Source organism: Rousettus aegyptiacus, unplaced genomic scaffold (genome assembly GCF_014176215.1).
Source record: "Rousettus aegyptiacus isolate mRouAeg1 unplaced genomic scaffold, mRouAeg1.p scaffold_m13_p_1, whole genome shotgun sequence".
In the NCBI taxonomy this organism is placed as follows: domain Eukaryota; kingdom Metazoa; phylum Chordata; class Mammalia; order Chiroptera; family Pteropodidae; genus Rousettus; species Rousettus aegyptiacus.
The window spans coordinates 95062281-95080926 of NW_023416284.1; the positions used below are offsets into that span (position 1 = coordinate 95062281).

The 18646-nt window shown below is 48.1% G+C and overlaps 1 protein-coding gene and 1 pseudogene across 1 annotated transcript in view; one reads left to right on the top strand and one right to left on the bottom strand.

Annotated features, from left to right (window-relative positions):
- MDGA1 (MAM domain containing glycosylphosphatidylinositol anchor 1) overlaps window positions 1-18646 on the bottom strand; it is a 58062-nt gene that overhangs the window by 14937 nt on the left and 24479 nt on the right. The window contains exons 2-8 of the mRNA XM_016152683.2: window positions 13751-13890; window positions 9016-9190; window positions 7041-7237; window positions 6119-6251; window positions 5586-5855; window positions 3513-3842; window positions 457-753 (exon numbers count right to left, since the gene is read on the bottom strand). Of these exons, the coding sequence (XP_016008169.1) occupies window positions 457-753; window positions 3513-3842; window positions 5586-5855; window positions 6119-6251; window positions 7041-7237; window positions 9016-9190; window positions 13751-13890 (1542 nt within the window). The remainder of the gene's footprint in view (window positions 1-456; window positions 754-3512; window positions 3843-5585; window positions 5856-6118; window positions 6252-7040; window positions 7238-9015; window positions 9191-13750; window positions 13891-18646) is intronic.
- Window positions 16618-16869, top strand: LOC118615111 (annotated as a pseudogene).

Below are 18646 nucleotides of genomic sequence, written 5' to 3' on the forward strand. Positions count from 1 at the left end.
AGGGTCTCAGGGCGAAACACACTCACAACACGCTCATGCAGTAGCCACACTCATATCTCCTCGAGCTGCAGGTAACTACCCCCTCCCGGCCATTCCTTCCAACCATGCTTCCCAGACTGGGCCTCTACTCATGCCTCAAAATGGCCCCCTTACCCCTATATAATGAAAAGCAGCATAACGTTGGGATTTAGAGCCTGATCTCTGGAGCTAGATGGCGTAGGATCGAATCCTAGCCCCCCTTTTTAATTGTGAGAACTTACACAAGTTACTTAACTGCTCTGTGATTCGGTTTCCCTATTTGTAAAAATATGTCAAGGAGCGTTTAGAGATATCAGCAACAGGTAGAGGGATTTGGTTGGACTGGGGTGGGTGAAACGGAGAAAAGGACAGGGCAGGCCTGGTTGAGAACAGGAGGGACACTTTGGGAGGTAGTCCGGGTAGGACGGTGGGACTCACACTGCACGTTCAGTTGCACCTGGGCCTCGCGCGGACGCACGTTGAAGCCATTATAGCGAGCTGTCTGGCAGCGGTAGGTCCCGCTCATGTCGCGGTTCACACGCTCCAGCCGCAGCTTCCCATCCGGGGTCTCTTCCAAGGGCAGCCCCGAGGGCAGCAGCGCAGCCTCCTTGTCCACGCGGGACCAGAGCACCGGCGGCCGCGGCTTGCCCCGCACCTCGCACTGCAGCTCAGCGGGCGAACCCTCACGCACGGTCACCACAGCCCTGCCCTTGGGCACACTGATGGTGGGTGGCACTGCAGGGGGGTGGAGGGATGGGTAGGAGCAGGGTTAGAGCGCCCCCCTCCCCATCCCCGGGGCCTCCGCTCTGGGGCTTCTGTTTCCATCCTCCTAGTGCGAGCGAGCCTCCCTTTCCCATCCCAGGCGTTTCACAGATTTTTCAGTCTATCAGATCAGATGTCACGCCCCCAAATCCTCTCCACCTCCTAGGTCTCTACTTCAGGCTCTTCCAACTTAGAAGGAGAGCTGAAGTCGTCCTGGCTTTCTTTCCCCTTACCGCAACACTACTACGTTTTGGGGATTCCACCTTTTAAACGGTTTTACTAAATATTTCCTCCCTCCATCCCCTCTCTCCTGCCCTTTGTCCCTGCTCTAGTTAAAGCCTCCATCTTCTCTTTCTGGACTTTTATCACAGATGGATAGTCTGTACCCCCAGCATCCTCACCCCTTTCGTACAAGGTAATAAAATATCTGAGTTTTAGCAGGCATGCAGCCAGAATAAAGACTGTATCTCCCGGCTTGCCTTATGGGTAGCTGCAGTATGTAACTAAATTCTGGCCAATGGGACTTAACAGGAAATAAGGGTCTTTAAAGAAAGAGGCCATGCCCCTCTTTTCCTCCTTGCAGGCTGGAATGCAGGTTGATGACTGCAGCTGGAACTGCCATTGTGGATGAGGTAGCACACGCTAAGGACAGGAGAACAGCAAGACAGGATAGAGTCTTGGGCCCTGAGGAACTGGTGGAGCAGAGCTGTTATTTCAGCCTGCACTGCTCACTTGTAGATGAAGAAGAAATACACAGCTAGCGTGTTTAAGCCACTTTTATTTAGGGTTTTTGTTATTCACAGCCAAACCTAATCCAACCCAACACATTGCCCAAATGGGGGGCTTTCAAAGATTTCCATGAGTCCCATCCCACATCTCATCAAACAAATTATAATGTCCTACATTAAATATAAATTACAAATAACCCTACAAAGCATGCTGAGGTCTAGTTAGCATAATTTATACTCTATAAACATTTATGCATTTATTGGCTTTAATTTTGCAGTTTCTCTTTGTATTTTTGGAGCCAATTAATTTATTTTTCCAGGTCTAAGCCATTTCTACAGGCCCTTAAAAATCTTCCATGCCCTAGACATCAGGCTTATGAGCCAATGGAGGAAATGGCCATGTGTCCTGTTATTACCTTGTTTCTAAAATATCTCAGCTCCCAAACCTTCTGCGCCCCCAAAAGTTAAAGTGTCTCCCTCCTTTGAAGCTGCACTGCCCTCAGGTTAAAGCTCAAACTCCTTGGCTCTGCAAACAAAGTCTCTGCTTCCCCACAGCCTCATCTTCCCTCTCCCATCCTGTGTTCCAGCTGTGGGATCCACTTGTAAGGAACATATTCCCTGGACATGTTAAGTGTCATACACCTTAGGGGCTCCCCATCCCTTCTCTCCTGGGCTTGTCCCCCTGCCTAGCAAATGCTCACATGCAGCATGGCTCCTCTGAGAAGCCTTCCCTGCCATCCCTTGGCCACCTGGTACTCCTTCTCTCATGTCTGCTAGATGCTCTGTAGAGCCTGCCTTTAGTTCCTGTGGCCTAGCTAAGGTTTGCCCTTCCAATTCCTGCTTTAGCCCAACAGGTGTATCTGCCAGGCTAGGCAATGGGCTCTGAGGATGGGTCTGTGGCGTTGGTGGCTGGGTTCCCAGCTCCTCATCCAGGGCCTGGCACATGGTGACTGGCAAAATAGGTCTGTGGAATCTATGGAGGCGTGGCCCACTTTTAAAGCCCAGCTCAGGTTAGTCTCCTTCCAGAAGCCTCTCCTCACTCCTCCAGCTTCACCTGGCCTCTCTCCCTGTGCAGATGTCAGGATGGAAGGATCCTCCAAGGCCATCTGGTTCAATGTCTCACAGAGAAGAAACAGGGCCAGAGAGTTAAAGAGGCTTAGCTGAAGTCAGCCAGCTCCTGAGTGCAAGGTGCTGGGGATGAGATTCTAGAAACCCTCTCCAGGGTCATCCCCTCCAAACTCCTGTCATTCTCCAAGTGTAAACCTTTTAGGGGTGGCTGAGAGCAGGCTCTGCAGTCAGACTGCCAAATCCCCTTTCCACCACTTACTGTTGTGTTATCTTTGATAAGTTTTTTGAACTCTCTAAAAACTAAACTATCTATCCCACAAGGTAAATCATGAAGGCAATTGAGATAAATGTAACATAGTAAACACTCAATAAATGTTAGCCCTTATTATTTCATCATTATTTATTACTGGAATAGAGACCCCAATCTCCTGCATAATCTGGCCCCTATTGACCTCTCCACTCTCATCTCATTCTATTCTCCTAGCCACGCCCTCCTCTCAGTTCTCTAAATGGCCCACGTACTTGCCTGTCTCAGCGCCTTTTCACATGCTGATTCCTTGGCCTGCCTTTCTCTTCCACTCTCCCTTGCTCTCCTTTGCCTAATAAAATCCTGCCCCTCCCTCAGATCTCAGACCAAACATTCTATTTTAGGAAACGCTTTCCTGACTCTCACGTATCACAGCTTGCAGTGATATATTTCTTTATGAAACTATCTGAGAATGATAGTTCAACAAGGGCAGGGCCTATTTTGCCCACCACTCTACCTCAGTACCTAGCACAGCACCTGGCATATCATAGGTGCTTAATAAATGTGTGTGGCAGGAACAAATAGTATTCTTTCCACTCTGGCTTCCCTTTCCCAAGCTGTTGCCCGACCTCCCCTCTGTGAGCCTCTCCAGCTCCCTCACACCTCCCCACTGCCCTCCAGCTCCCCACCTGTCTCAGAGGAGATGTTGACCTCGACGCTCAGGTCAGGCACGGGTGCCCCTGGGAAGGAAGCCACACACAGGTAGGTACCGTAGTCGCTGAAGTGCAGGTCAATGAGCTCTAGGCTGCTTGTGACAGCGGGCAACTCAGGGTCATTTCGGGTCACCAGCAGCCTCTTGGACATACGTGCTGGCTTGCCATTCTTGAACCACTGGTAGGTCACCTTCTCCTGAGGTACTGCATCCACATGGCATGACAGCTTCAGGTCCTGGCCCAGCTGAATGTTTTCACTCTCTTTGATCACATCTGGGGTGATCTGGAATGTGGCATTCTTCATGGCTATAGGTGGATGAGGAGGGAAGGGTGGCTGGGGCTGGCTGGAAGCCAAGGTCTACGTCCCACCCCTGACAAGACCCAGCTCCTCCCCTTCAAATGGCCCTCCTGAAGGTTAGGGTCTACAACCCCCCATCCCATGAGAAACCATAATTTTTGGAAATTGCTTAGAAATTGTTCTGCCTTCTCAGATGCATTTTTAAAAGTTCAAAAAAGCTCGCTGTAGAAAAGCAGGTTTAGTGATCATTAGAGCCACTGTTGACTGAACATACACTATGTGAGAGGCACTGTTCCAAGCACTTTACATGGGTTTACTCATTTAATTCATCCCACAATCTGTGAGGGAGGTACTTTAGTGTCCTCAGTTCACAAAGGCGGGTTAAACAGAGGCTCAGGCAGTTTAATTCAGAGCCTGCGCTCTTAACTGCTATACTTCTTTATGTTTATTCTTGTTTTAAACCTCAAATGTGCAAAATACAAATTTTGGAATGTAATAGCGGTTCTGTCTAAAGAATGGGACTGAGTGGAATTGAGGGAAGTTTTAATTCGTACATTTTACCCTTTTGTGCTACTTGACTCTTTTTAACAGTTCATATAATTTTTATATCATTTTACATGTAATTACATTAAAACACAGTTTAGAAAGAAAGGGGTCTTACCTCTTTAAAAAATCTGAATATTATTTGACATTATCTAAGAGTTAGAACTCTTAATACTGGGTGCTAATTGGACAAAACACTGGTACAACAGCCATAAATCAGGACTGGGCTGAGTAAAGCAGACTATATGTCACCTTAAGAGGTGACCACAGTATTTAATGTCAACTGAGATCTCATCAACCCAGTTTTTAAAATCCAAATGAAAACAGGTGGAGAAAAACAGTCTTCTGATGGGAAACATGCCATCAAAAAAAAAAAAAAAAAAAGCCACCAGATAGCCACAATCTTGCTAATTTCTTTCCTGCTCTGATTAAGTAAAAAGTCATAGAGAGCTAGCTTCTTATTGTGAGGAGAGTCAGAGAGAGAATGGTCCGTGAAAGGTGAACAACAACGAAAGAGCTCGTTTCTTCAAAAAACTCTCTCAATTGAATTTTTCAAGCACTAAAGAACTGCAAACAGCCTGTATCTTTAAAAAATATAAAATAAATAAATAAACAACAACCTAAAGTTGCACCAGCAGAAGGATTCAAAATTTTCTCCATGAAGCAGAGTAGTAAAATCAAGATCATATATAGCAGCTAGTGCTAACTACCGAGGCTCAAGTTTAGTAAGAAAAGTGTTTTAATTCTTTAGAACATGCTCCAAGTTTTGTATCATTTTTACAGTTAACAATTATCTTCAGACTCACTGAAATGCTTTGCTAATAAAGATTTACATATAAGGTATGTAGAAACCAGTGTAAAAGAAGAAAGCCAGGAAATTTATCTTAAAGACTGGAAGTCCACATTTAGCTTTTTGCAACCTATTTCCCATTCTATAAAAAAAAAAGTAGGCAATCAACACCAGCCCTTCCTACCTCTTGGATTGTTGAGATTATAATCAGAAATGTGGATTGTAAGTGCCTGTAAAAAAAACTATGTACATTTTAGTATGGCCATCTATTGGTAGGGAAATAGAAGTGCCAGGAACATGCCTCCTCAGCATATCTCACCTACCAAAAAGAAACAGACAGGTCCCTCTCCCATAGTTCCTGGAGGACAGGGACCCTGTCTGCCTCTGAGTTCCTTCCCACCCCTCCAGAGCCACGTACATCGCACCAGCAGGTTGACAGTCTTCTTGGCAGGGTTGCCCACATTGTTGGTGGCTGTGCAGTTGTAGTAGCCAGAGTCCAGCGCCTGTACTGAAGGGATGCTGAGGGTGCCGCCTTGGGCCAGAGCCCCCAGGGGCAGCGGGCCTGGCCCGTGGGACCACTGCAGCTGGGGTAGGGGATCACCGCCTGTCAGCAGACACTGCACCGTCACATTCTCCCCAGGGTTCACCACCAGAGTTTCATTCACAGACAGCTTCAGGGCTGGTGGTGCTAAGAGGACAAGGAGGTAGGGTCTCAGGAGATTGTGAGGCAGAACTGAATGTGGAGGATATAGGAAGCTAGGGAAACCATAGGGTTAGGGAAGGCTTGGGGCGGGGCGGGGGAAGAAAGGGGAGAAGGCCGAGTGCAGGCAGAGGGGAGGAGGAGATGTCACTAGTGGTGACATGCCTAGAGTCCTGTGTGGGGTGAGGCACTGTCTTCTGGTTGGGGAGTCAGCTCAGGTAGGCAAGGGTATGGGCGGGAAGTTCCTGTACCCGTGGTGTTGGTGAGCCGGAAGGTGATGGCCTTGTCTGGGATGCCACACACATTGCGTACAGACACCTGGCAGGTATAGCTGGCGTAGTCCTGGGGCCGAAGGTTCTTCAGCTTCAGGACCTTAGTCTCCCCCTGGGCAGCAATGGATCACTGGTGTAAGGAGTCTGCTTGGCCTCCCAAGGGTCCCTAATATATTCACCCAGCATCAGAGGCCAAAGCAAATTCCCATTCTAATTCCTATCTTATCCCCAGGGAGCCCGAGCCTTGGTGGGTGCTGCACTCTCCATACCCTGGGCTTCTCTGTGTCCGAGATGGCCCTGGTGCACACTGGCCAGAACCAGGCCTCGGCTTCTCCACTTTGGGAAATGGAGGGGTAAGGGAGAAACCCTTTTCTGTCCTGCAACCCATATAAACATGGAGCTGGTTCCACAGGCCATGGCCACATGCGACACTCTGACAGCCACTGAGGAAAGCTACCTCTGAAAGTCCTCCCTGGTAGAATGGCTTCATCATCATTTTCTGGGACCATAGAAGGCCTGTGAGAAGTGGAGTCATCTCTCTGCCCCCAACTCCTGCTGTGTCTGCCCATGAGTTCCCAATGCTCTGCCAACCGCAGCAGGCAGGGATGACTTGCCTGCCTCTAGCGGGTGCCTTTGCCTGTTCTGAAGGATATGTTGCTTTGGGGGATCTCCTGTCCCTATCACTGTTCCCTGAGCTTTCTGTCTCGATTTCATCTGCCCCAGGGTGTCTGAAGCCCAATCAGGATGCATGCTTCTAACATCAGGACAACAATGCTAAAGTCAGGGCAGTCCCACGAACTGCAGAGTAATGCCTCCACACCCGTGTCCCCTCCCTTGCTGGGTGCAGGAAGAGTGCAGGGTGAGCCATGAGGGGACCAGGCCAGCTACTGCCCATCCTGACCTGGGTGTAGAGGGGCTCATAGATGTCCACCCCATTGTCCTGGCTGTGGGACAGGGTATCAGAGCCCCGCTTCCAGATGAAGCGGGCAGGAGGGTTGGAGTTGACAGTACAACGCAGGAACACCGTCTTCTCTTGGTAGAAGTTGCCTCGAACATCGCTCACTGTCTGATGCACCGTCAGCACTGGCTCATCCAGGTCTGCAAGGGCACAGGCCCAATGGAGTCAGGACTAGGTTACCCCAAGTAGGGGAGCTGGGCTCCTGGCAGCCCTCAGGGAAAGCTGAGCTGCCCTCGAGGATGCTTCCAGAGTGCCAGATACTCTCCCAGCCCTGCAAGCTTGACCAACCTTTCGTCAGGGGACTGGACTTGATGTCTTCCCAGTTATCCCTCCCCAGAAACCTGCGCGGGGGTTACTATCTTCACCCTCCCATCAAGAAATGGAGGAAGCAGCTACAGACTAGAAATCAGGAAACTGTGGTTCAAATCCCAGGTTTGCTATTAATTTGTAGTGTGACTCGCCCAAGTCCTTTCTCTGCCTGTTTCCTCACTGGTAAATTAGACTAGATTGGTGATTCTCATCCCTGTTTGCACAATAGAATCACAAGGAGATTTTCATTTCAATACTGATGCCTGGCAATGATTATTGTGTTAGAAATCAGAAGATGGTTGCCTCTAAGGAGATTATTGACTGGGAGGGAGCATGAGGGAAACTTTTAGGGTCTTGGAAATTCTTACATGTACACATACACATGTAAGAATTCGTTAAACTGTACATTTAAGATTAGTGTGCTCTAATTAATATAGGTCAATCCTCAATAAGAAAGAAAAGTTTGAGAAAAAAAATCCCAGTGTCGGGGCCAAGCCCCCAATCAATCCCATCAGAACCTCTGGAAGTGAGACCCAGGCCCAACCCTGCTTAGCTTCCAAGATCAGACGGGATTGAGTTTGTTTTAGGGTAGCATGGCCATAGACTGGCACCAATATTTTTTTTTCAAAGATCCCCTTGAGATTCTGATGTGTAGCCAGGATTGTGAACCAAAGGCACCAATATTCCACATTCTAACATCCTAAAACAGGTGGTCCAATATCCCTACCATTCTGTCCTCCTTCCACAGCCCACCTGGATAGAAGTCAAGGCCATGGACAGAAGTGGGGCATTGGTGAAATATGAGCCATGCCTATAAGCCCCTTCCAGTTCCAATAACTTGAGAAATGACCCTCAGCTCCAGGGTTTGGCAGCCCCCTGGGTGGCTGATGAGGGACAGAAAAGAGGGTGTGGGTCTCCATTGCTCATCACTTTATCGGGTTCCACTTGGGGGACATAGGGCATACTTAATGGGTAGGTTCATTGTGGACATTAAGATGGTACCATAGAGGCCCTTGAGCCTGGCCACACAGCTTCTGGGTACCTGGGTCAGACTGGATGGGCATGGAGGCAGATGGCAAGTGGGGAGATAGCCTCTAGTGGTTAAGGGGATATCTATGGCGGGCAGGTAAGGACTGGAGGCTTCCTATTCAAGCAGCAACAAGGACTGAGGGGTGCTTGGTTCTGCATGTGGTGGGGTAGGGAAGTTTCAGAGCTGGCCCAGGATAAAAGCAGAGGCCTGAGGTACTGTGGAAGGGCACTGGACTATAGTTGAGAGACTTATGCCTGTAAGCAAGCCAGGCATGTAAGCAATACTAAGAGTCCTTAGAATTTCGGTTTCTTCATCTGTGGAATGGGTGTGATCGAATCTGTCCTGCCCTCCCTGACCACTTTACAGGGATGCTGCAAGGTTCCTATGGGATTACAGATGGGAATGTGTGAGTGGTATGGGTAGTACACATCAGAGGAACAGCAGAGATGCCCTCTCTAGCATGGAAGAGAGAGAGTCTCTTCTGTCCTCTACAGGGGTGCCGCTTCTCCACCGCACCCCCACCCCCATCCTCCTTCCCATCCTGAACCCCGGAGCCAGGCAAGGGGGGCCCTGACTCACACTGCACGTCCACGCGGATGGACTTGATGGCGGGCACGCCCACACCATTCTCAGCCTTGCAGTAGTAGCGGCCGCCCTGCGTGCGCGCGATGCGCTCAATGCGCAGTGTCTCATTGAACACCGACGTCTCCTGAAATTTGTCGGATGCGCTACCGGCGGTCTTGGTCCACCGCACCTAGGTCCGGCAAGGGGGGATGTGGTAGGAGATAGAGTCAGACGCAGCTGTGAGGGTGGGGGGCCTCTAGGCTGAACACCCTGCAATGTGCCTCCCCTCTGGCCCCCATGGTTTTTCACAACTGTACGTGGGGCATACACGTACAGTTGTGAAAACTAAGAAACTAACCCAAACAGACTTGTGGGAATACACAGGCAGAGTAGGACACCTCAGGGAAGAGCCTGGGGAATCGGAGGTCAGATGGATGAGGCTTTAAAGAAAGCAGTATAGTGCAATGGTTAAGAGCATAGATTTGTGGGCAAGTTACCTAACCTTTACTGCCTTCTTTTCCTCATCTGTAAAATGGAGAATATTACCCCTCTCCTAAGGTTATTGGGATAATTAAATTAACATATACTTAGTGCCTGGCAAATTAAGTTTAGTCATCTCTTGGCTTCAGACTTCTCATCTGTACAAAAGGCCTATATGGTAGCCAGCCTCCAAGATGGCCCCATATCATCTCTGCCTCCTAGTAGTCACACCTTTCTGTAGTGCTCTCCCACTTTATAGCAGGGATATTCTGTGTGACTAATAGAATGTGATAGGAGTGATGTATGTCACTTCCAAGGTCAGGTTATAAAAGACTATGATTTCCATCTTGGTTGCTGTCTTTGGTCACTCGCTCTGGGGAAAGCCGGCTGTCATGTCATGAGCAGCCCTACGCAGAGGTCCTACAGGGGAGGTCAATAGGTATAGAAGTTAGCTTTGAAGGGGATCCTCCAGCCCCAGTCAGTCTTTAAATGACTATGACCTAGTGAAAGACTCTGAGTCAGAACAAGCCAGCTCAGGTGCTCTGGGATTCCTATCCCATAGGATCTATGAGACAATAAATGTTTGTTGTTATAAAATCCTAAGTTTTGGAGCATTTGTTATGCAGGACTAGATAACTATAACTATTATATATCATAATACCCACTTTTCAGAGTCATTGTAAGGTTTAGAAACAAAGTATATAAAGCACCTAAGTGTGGAGCCTGCTATGTATTAGTCACTCAACAACTGTCTATTATTATTAACATTGCCTTAGATTATGAGACACTATCAAGGATCACACAAGAAACTGGAGCTACTATTTGAAGTACCAGGAGCTTAAAAACTGATCAGTTCCAGGTTACTCAGTCCTAAGGATTGGAGGATTGGGTAGGGAAGCTCCTATCTTAAAGCTGAAAAGGACTGCTTGTTACTGAGACAGGGCAAGACTCTTGATCCTGGTGAATAGGTCAGGCCATAGATCATAAAAACAATAAGGCTTGGAGAAGTAGGTGCAAGGGCAACCTTCTCATGCAGGGAGGGGCAACTGAAGGCCATAATGTTGCTACTCTCATCCCATGGCCACCCTAAATTCTACCCTCATGGACCTAGAGGTCACAAGCTTAGGGGAGACTATAGCCAGTTTCAAGTAATCCATACTTACATAAGAGGGTGCTTTAAAGAGAGAACAAGGCAATAAAAATATCTTTTCTTTTTATACTTGACTTCCTGTGGTTTTAACATAATTTTTCTAGATAGTGTTTTTTTACATACTTAGAACATGGTTTGCCTTATCCATCTCAGGGTTTGTACCTTTCTTCCGTTCTATAAAATTCTCAATCATTAGCTCTTTAAATACTGCTTCCTCTCAGTTTTCTTTAGTCTCTCCTTCCAGAATGCCTGAGTTTATGCTGTAGATTCTCATTCTATCCTCCATGTCTCCCAACTTCCTTTTCGCATCTCCAGTTCTTTTGTCTTCTCCAGACGGCATTGTGGCCGATTTTCTCAGATCTGTCATCCAAGTCATTAATTTTCTCTTTAGTTAACTTTATGATATCAAGGCCAAAATTTTCAAAAGACTATATATTTTTTCCCTAGGATTTCTATTTGCTTTTTTCCATATCTAACTGATCAGTTTTCATAACCTGTCTTATACATTTGATTCCTTCCACTATCTCTTTAAACATTTTAAATGTGCTCTGTTATCTCTCTTTCCTCAGATATTAATTGTTCAATTATTTGAGTCTATGGACTGGTTCTCCTAGCACTGTCTTTTTAAATGGATTTTAAATTTTCATAATCAGTGGGAATTATTTTCCACAAAAGTCCCACTTGGGCTCTGATAGGCCTGTCTGTGGTGTATTTGGTTGCCTATGTCCAAGATACATGGGTTCACATGTTCCAACCAGATTTTATGTTAGTTTCTCAGTTTAGGGTTTCCTTACCACTTAGATAGTACAAGACGCAGACAGGCTTAGGGTTATGCTCTCTTACAGGTGACCCTGTTTGTACCCACACCCTGAAGAATAAAGTCTGTGCCCTGCTGTGACTCTGGGCTGTGCGACTAAGGTCTTCTGGTCCCCATTTATAGGTGGTGCCACTCTCGTCGAGCTTCCAGCTTTAGGCAGGGTCCAGTTCCAGTTCCTAGCCATAGATGGCCCTGTGGCTTTAACTCATATCCTTCCATATGTGCACTAATACTATTATTCTTGAGATGAGTATACAGTCCAACTCCCTCTAAGGACCAGGTTCTTCATCTTCTGCTCACTACCACTGCTATAGAGTCTTTCTTCATTTTGGGCCAAGGGATTCCCTCTCTCTCGATATTTGGAGTGGAGAATTCCTTGTCCACTCAGTTTCTCATCCTAACCACAAAATGGGCTATAAGATGCTGCTGCTCCCCTATGAGACGGGATGCTCCATGACAACATGAACTGTAGCTGTATCCTCAGGCCCCATCATAGTGCCTGACACATAGCAGGTACTCAATGAATATTTATTGTAATGAAATGAGCAAAAAAGAAGTTAGGAGGCATTTCAGGGGAGCAGCAGTGGTTAAAGTAGGAATGAACAGGGTGTACTTGGGCAAGTTTGACTGGAGCACAAGGTGTGAGGAGGATGGCAGTGGGAGCTAAGACAGGGAAGGCAGGTGGGGGTAGACTGTGGGAGGTCTTCAATTTCACTAAGAGCCTGAACTGGATCTGGTAGTTAATGAGGAGCCATGGAAGGTTTTTGAGTGGGGCAGTGATATGATGTAGCAGGTTGTAGGATGAGGATTCTGGGAGCACGGTGCAGGGATGGGTTAGAGGGGAGATTTGGGAGAATGGGAAGCCAGTGAGAGGCTACTGCAGTGGTCCAAGGAACAGGACTGAAGGACAAATCTAGAGAAGTAATGAGGAATAGAGAGGAGAAGATCCAGCAAGAGACAAAGAAAGGCCTTGGGCTGGCTAGATGCGAGGAATGAGATGGGGCAGAGTCAAATATGAGCCCAAGGGTTTAAGCCTAAGCAGCAGGAAAAACAATGAAACCAAGGATGGAAATATAAAAATGGATTCATGTACATACAGCCACAGCCGCGGATGACTCATAAATGTGGTGCACATGGGACACACAGATGGCCAGTGCGGCTTTAGGGAAAAATGGCCCAGCTGCCTCCCTGGCATCAGGGAGAACCATCCCTAACGGTCACACCTGACATGAACACCAGCCTGAAGACTGGCAGCATTGTTTTCTCTTCTAAACAAACCTTTGAGAAGGAGCAAGCAGTGATCACAGTTTCCGGTTGAAAGAGTCTTTAGGGGTTTCCTTGCCCATCTGCTTGTCTCAAAGGCCAAACCTACTAAAGCCATCCCTGTTCCCCAAATTATCCCCCCCCAAAAAAAGGTTTTCTATTTCACTCTCCTTCCTAGGATACAATCAAAACCTTTTCTGCTGCTCTTAAAGGTCACAGCAGCTCACCAGCAAATTCTACACATCCCTCCAGCCCACTACCTCCCGCCTCCTCCCATCGACTCTCAGTAATAACCAGCCAACACTTCCTGCCTGAACCATACAGTTGGTCTGGGACAAAATTCACCTGGCATTTCCAGATATTCAGCATCTGTTGCTTTCTAATTGCTTTGAGCCTTTTAACCTCGAGGGTGTGAGGCTTGCCTATCAGAAGCCTCGGGAAGTAGAGATTGTATTATATGTTGTTGGTAATTCCTAGAGCCCCCAACTCAAAGACCGGTACTCTGGGAGGAATTGTGCTAAGCTATGGTTCTGAATTAAAATTCAGCTTCCACTTCATAAGAGTGTGTGACTTTGGGAGTTTACCCAACCTTCCCGAACCTCTATTTCCTCAGCTGTAAAATGGGGGTTCTAATGCTTTCCTCCAAGCATGGTCGTGATAAGCCAGAGAGAAAACACTGACAAAAGCACCTAGCACAGTGCTTGGCACACAGTCCACCCTCAAACAGTGGCTGAAGGTACATCTGAGGATGTCTGTTAGACAGATACAAGAAATGGGGTGGGATTGAATAACTGACATTCGATTTTCCCCCTGGCCATCAATGTTTTTAAGTGAAGAAGCCCACAGCCCCCAGCACTTTCCCAGAGTTCATTTTCCAGCTATTTCCTTAGCCCTAGTCTCCTGTCTTCTGTTTATTTGCCACTGTCTGCCTCTAGTCTCAAACTCCTGCTGCCTCCTCTCAAGCTTTGGTCCCAGAGTGGAGATGGGAGGTGAGGGGGTGAGGGCAGGAGGAGCCCCGCACAGGCTGGGTGGGGGCTTACCTGGGGCCGAGGGTGCCCTGTGACAAGGCACTGCAGCACAAGGGTGTCCCCCTCCCGGATGGTGTAGACGCGCTCACTGATGTTGTCCTCTTTGACCACACATGCCTGGCCTGCGTGCACGATCTGGGCCTGGGCTGGAGCTGGCAAAGAGGGGGGAGGTTTAGACAAGAGGCACTAGGGCCAGAGAGGATCTGAGGCTCCCTCTTGAGTATGTCAGGGGGAGGGGTCGGCCCAGTCCTCCCCAGGCCATTCTTCAGAAGCCTGACCCCATCGAGCTCAGGAAAGAATCCTCCCAGGGCCCAGATGTCAGAACTAGAGGGGCCAGGAACTCCCCCACCCCTTGCAAGGGATCTGTGCTCTTCAGTAAACTGATGAGGGTGAGGGACTTTGTAATCTGTAGAGATTGGTTATCGGTCAGTGAGCATCATTGTCTTAGCAGCCCCCTGTAGTGGAGGCTGCTGATGATCCACCCAGCTTCCTGCATCTGGCCAGTGCATCCATTACCAGCTGCTCTCAGTGGTAGCTGCTGGGTGCACAGAGCTCACCTTCCCCTAGGATTTGCCATTAGCCGATGGGAGCTGCCTGGGCCAGAAATGCCTAGGACATCACCTTCTTCCCCAACACACACACTCACTCACCCACTGACTGGCAAACATGGGTGCAAATGCCCAGCTCCCTTGCCTCGAGATGAGATGACTATGTTGCTGTTCACATGCCAGAGCTCCCACCCCCAATCCCCAGAAATGGGTTGAGGCTAAGTCAGCTGAACCACATTTTTGCCCAGCTTCTTCCTTCATCCCCTTAGTTTCTCCTAGGACCATTTTCTCAGCAAATCACTTGCCTGAACTGCACCTACCCCCAAATATCCTAGGCTCTGCTTTTAGAGAACCTAACCTAAGATTCCCCCCAACCTCATAGACTACACATTCCCCTCACCTAAAGACCTGTTAATTTTCCCTCATTGCTTCCTGAGCCTATGCCAGCCTCTTCTCCAAAGGACAGAAGTTCTCACAAGGGGCCTGGAAGCTCTCAAAAAACTGGCTCCTCCCTGACCTCTCTCACAGGGCTGCGGGAACCTAAAGGGAAAATGACTGAACTGGAAAAGTTCACAGCCCTTCCCTCAATGTCAAGCCTCACTGTCCTAAAGACAAACCAGCCCCCAGCCCACCAATGTGTGGGCTCTGGAAAGGAGGGCAAGGCCCCCAAGTTCACATCTGTCTGCTCATAGCTGATGGCAAAGAGTGTGGAGGAGAGAGAGCTGATCCAGGGCACAAAGGACATGGGCAGTGAACACTAAGTCCTTGCCCCAGAGAGGTGCACAGAGGTGAGATAAAACCTGTACATAAAATATGTGACTTCCTCCAGGAAGTGTCCCATGATTGACCTGCACCCTCCCTCCTTCAAATCGGTCGCAACAGAGCATTAATCTGTGTGTCTATCAAATTCAGAGTTCTTGTATTTCTGCCTACCAGACCATGAACTTCACCTCGGTATCGCCAGCACAAGGCCTTGACTACAGGGAGCACTCAGCGGATAGTGAATGAATGGATTTACGAGAATATCCCACGGTGCAATTGCTAAGCATTATAAGAGAGGAACAAGTCCCTAGGGGTCAGGGGAGAGAAACATCACCATCTGCTAGAAGAAGAATCACAGGAGGCCCTGTGGAAGAGGCAGCTTTTGAACCAGGCCTCAAGGAATGGAGAGGCTTCATGTCAGTTGACAGGGCAGAGTCCTATATTACATATATGGTTTACTCCGGGTAAGCCACTAGTGATCATTGGGCCTGCCTTTGTTTTCTCATTTCTAAAATGGAGAGAAAGCTTTCAACCCTGAGAACTCACAAAGGTGAATGTGACAATAACACAGGATAAATGAGAAGTTCAGAACTCTAATGTGTTTTACAGATGCCTCAAATAGCACCTGAACAGACTCTCTCCAAGCAACACTGATGGGACAGACACAAATCAGTTATAGAGGCGGGGTTCACAAAAGCATTCTGGCTGCAGATGAGAAGCTGGCGGGGCAGCAATTGGGAGTGACAAAGGCCATATTTAAACATAAGAGTCTCTCTAAATGGCAGCAGGTTCTACAAACAGTGGCAGCTGCCACCAACCCAGAGTCTGAGTGTTCGGGTGACCATCCTGCCTGCCTAGCTGCCATAAAGGAATGAACCTAGACTAGTTTTCAGGAGACGAGTTGCGTGACCTTAGGCAAATCAGATCTCATGGTCTTCAGCTTCTCCACCTATAGGACGGGAGAGGATTGGATGACCTCTAAGGTCTTTTTCAACTCACACTTTCTATAAATTTTGTGCGCAGAGTCCCTATATAAGATGCACCCTAGAATCTGAGGAATGAGTCTGACACTGTCGCCCCCTGCAATGAAAATGCATAAACACTACCATAACATGGAAGAGATAGCCATCTGTGGCCAGGTTCTCCAGGAAATCTCATCAAAAAACAACCCACCAACACATGCCAGTTGCTGATAAGACCAGGAGATCACATGGCTGCCTCCAAGAGGCCTAGGGTGCCTCTTAACAAAGACATTGATTTAACAGACTCCAATGGAAGATAATCTTGGACACTGTGGTTTGCCTACAGCCAGGTAGTATTCTAATGACAGAAGCTTTAGTGATTGATAAGGAATACTGGAAAAGAGCTGGAGAGCTAAACTTTCTCAGGGTCCAGCCATCACAGGCCTAAAAAGATGGGGCCTGGCCAGCAGACACGAGGCGTCTTGCCTGACAGGTGTACTTCCTCACTGGAGATGGGGCTATGGGGCATGATGGACGATGACATCATTAAGATTATCCAGACATTGAGCAGTGAGCTGCTTCAGGGGCATCTTTAGGAGCCAGCAACATGGCAGAAGACATCGAGACCAAAATCAAGAACTTCCAGACTGTCCCTGTTTTTCCCCAAACAGAATCAGACCAGGAACTGATGGCAGCACTACCTGAATTTCCACCGCAGTAAGAGGGCAGTAATGCTAAAGGGGGTGATGTTTCCATGTGCAAATGGTACCAGCATGTGCACAAGGCCCTCTGGCCCACATCCTGGGTGTCGGCCTGGGACGACTGCCGGGCAGAAGGCACATTTCCTGGGGAGATCTGAACTGGCTCTACCCCGCCCCTCCTCTGTCCTCCATCCTACTCGCAGGGAGGTCTTATAAAACCAGTCTTATAGTAACAAATCTAAACGGTGAGGGTGCCTCTCTTGTGTGGGTGTGGGCCTTTCTTTACTGGGAAGGGCATGAGAGAACTTTCTGGGGGAAAGTGGGATCCCACCTGGAGTGGGAGAGAAAATGTTCTATATCTTAAGCTAGGGAGTGGTTACATAGGTGGATACACATGTAAAAATGTTTATGATTTTACAGTATCTAAGCTACACTTCATATTAAAAAAAAAAAAAGGGTGTCCCCCTCCCTTTGATGATATTGCCCATTGAGGTTACATTGCCTCCTTTGATGTCACTAACCACTATAATTCCCCACTCTATTTATTCTAACTCCTACTTGATGAGCTGCTTCCCATGGCTGACTTCTTCCAGGTGTAGATTTCCCTTCTAAAGCAGTGCTAGCTAGTAGCAAAGTACCCAGACCCTCTTAACCTTGGTGACTCAATTTGCCCATCACCCCAAAGAGTTTCATTAACGAGAATCAGCTTCCCTTAAACAACAGAGACCCCACCAAGTCAGAAGCTCCCAGAGGGGCTCTGTCCCACTTGACCTTAGCCCCACTCCACGCACCCCAGGAAGGCACTGCCAGCAGCAGCATCTTCTGATTCCAAAGGCAACCAGACCAAGGCCCGTGTCAAGAGGCACCTGACATAATCCCTTCATTCAGTCTGTCAAACAACAAATGCTTTAAGCCTGCTGCTCTGCTGGGTGCTGAAGAGGCTGTCATGAAAAGCAAACAAGGACCAGCTCTTGAAAGAGCATTGTTGGGGAGACGGACAGCAAACAAGGAAACAGAAAAGAACAAGATGGTTTCAGAGTGTGCTAAATGCTAAGACGACTCTAAAGCAGAAGGATGTGACAAGGAAGTAGGCAGAAGAGAGATGTACTTTAGAGAGATGGAAAGAGCAGACAATCTGGGATAAATTCCTGGCTCTGCTCCCCATTAGCTGGGTGACACTGGGCAAGTTACTTAACCTCTCTGATCCTCAGCCTCTTTGTAAAATAGGAATAATGCCTCCCCGCCCCCCTGGCCCTCAGGGCTGGTGTGAGGGTTTAAGACAATATATGTAAAACATCTGGCCACACAGTATGTGCTCTCTCACTGAATGACGGCTCCTGAGATGACTGCACAGGAGGAAGAGCAGAGGACAGGAGAACACCCCCTGTGGCCCCCTCCACCTTCCAGGGCGGAAGCGGTCAAAGCAGACATTAAACCAGTAGGGATGTTTCATGAATATGTTCAAGATTCATGTTGAGAACCGTGCAGAGCTTCAGAGAACCTGGAAAACAGGGGAGAGGGACAGTGCCCTTCACCGAGCACCCCTTCTACCAAACCGCACACTTAGGTTTCAGCAGATTACATTGTGACTTTCAGCAAATTACTTGTCTTACTTTCTCAGTCAGAAAATGGGGTTGTTGCGAGGAATAAATAAGTCAACTCACGTAAAATGTTTAAAATAGCTTCTGAAACACAGTGATCAATCTAACCATGTCAGCCAGGATTTTTATTCTATAAATGATCCTATACTCCTCTTAGGAACCCACCTTCCCTGGGGCTTGAAGCCTTTTGCATGATGGGATCCTGTCTTATCTGCCACAGGAGATGAGGGCTGCTACATTCCCAGGGTCCACTGTGTTATTTCCAAGCTTCTCGCCTCAGTTCTGAGAGGCAGAAAGGGCAAGTCCTGTTTGGCTTCCTTTGGCAGAAAAGGAA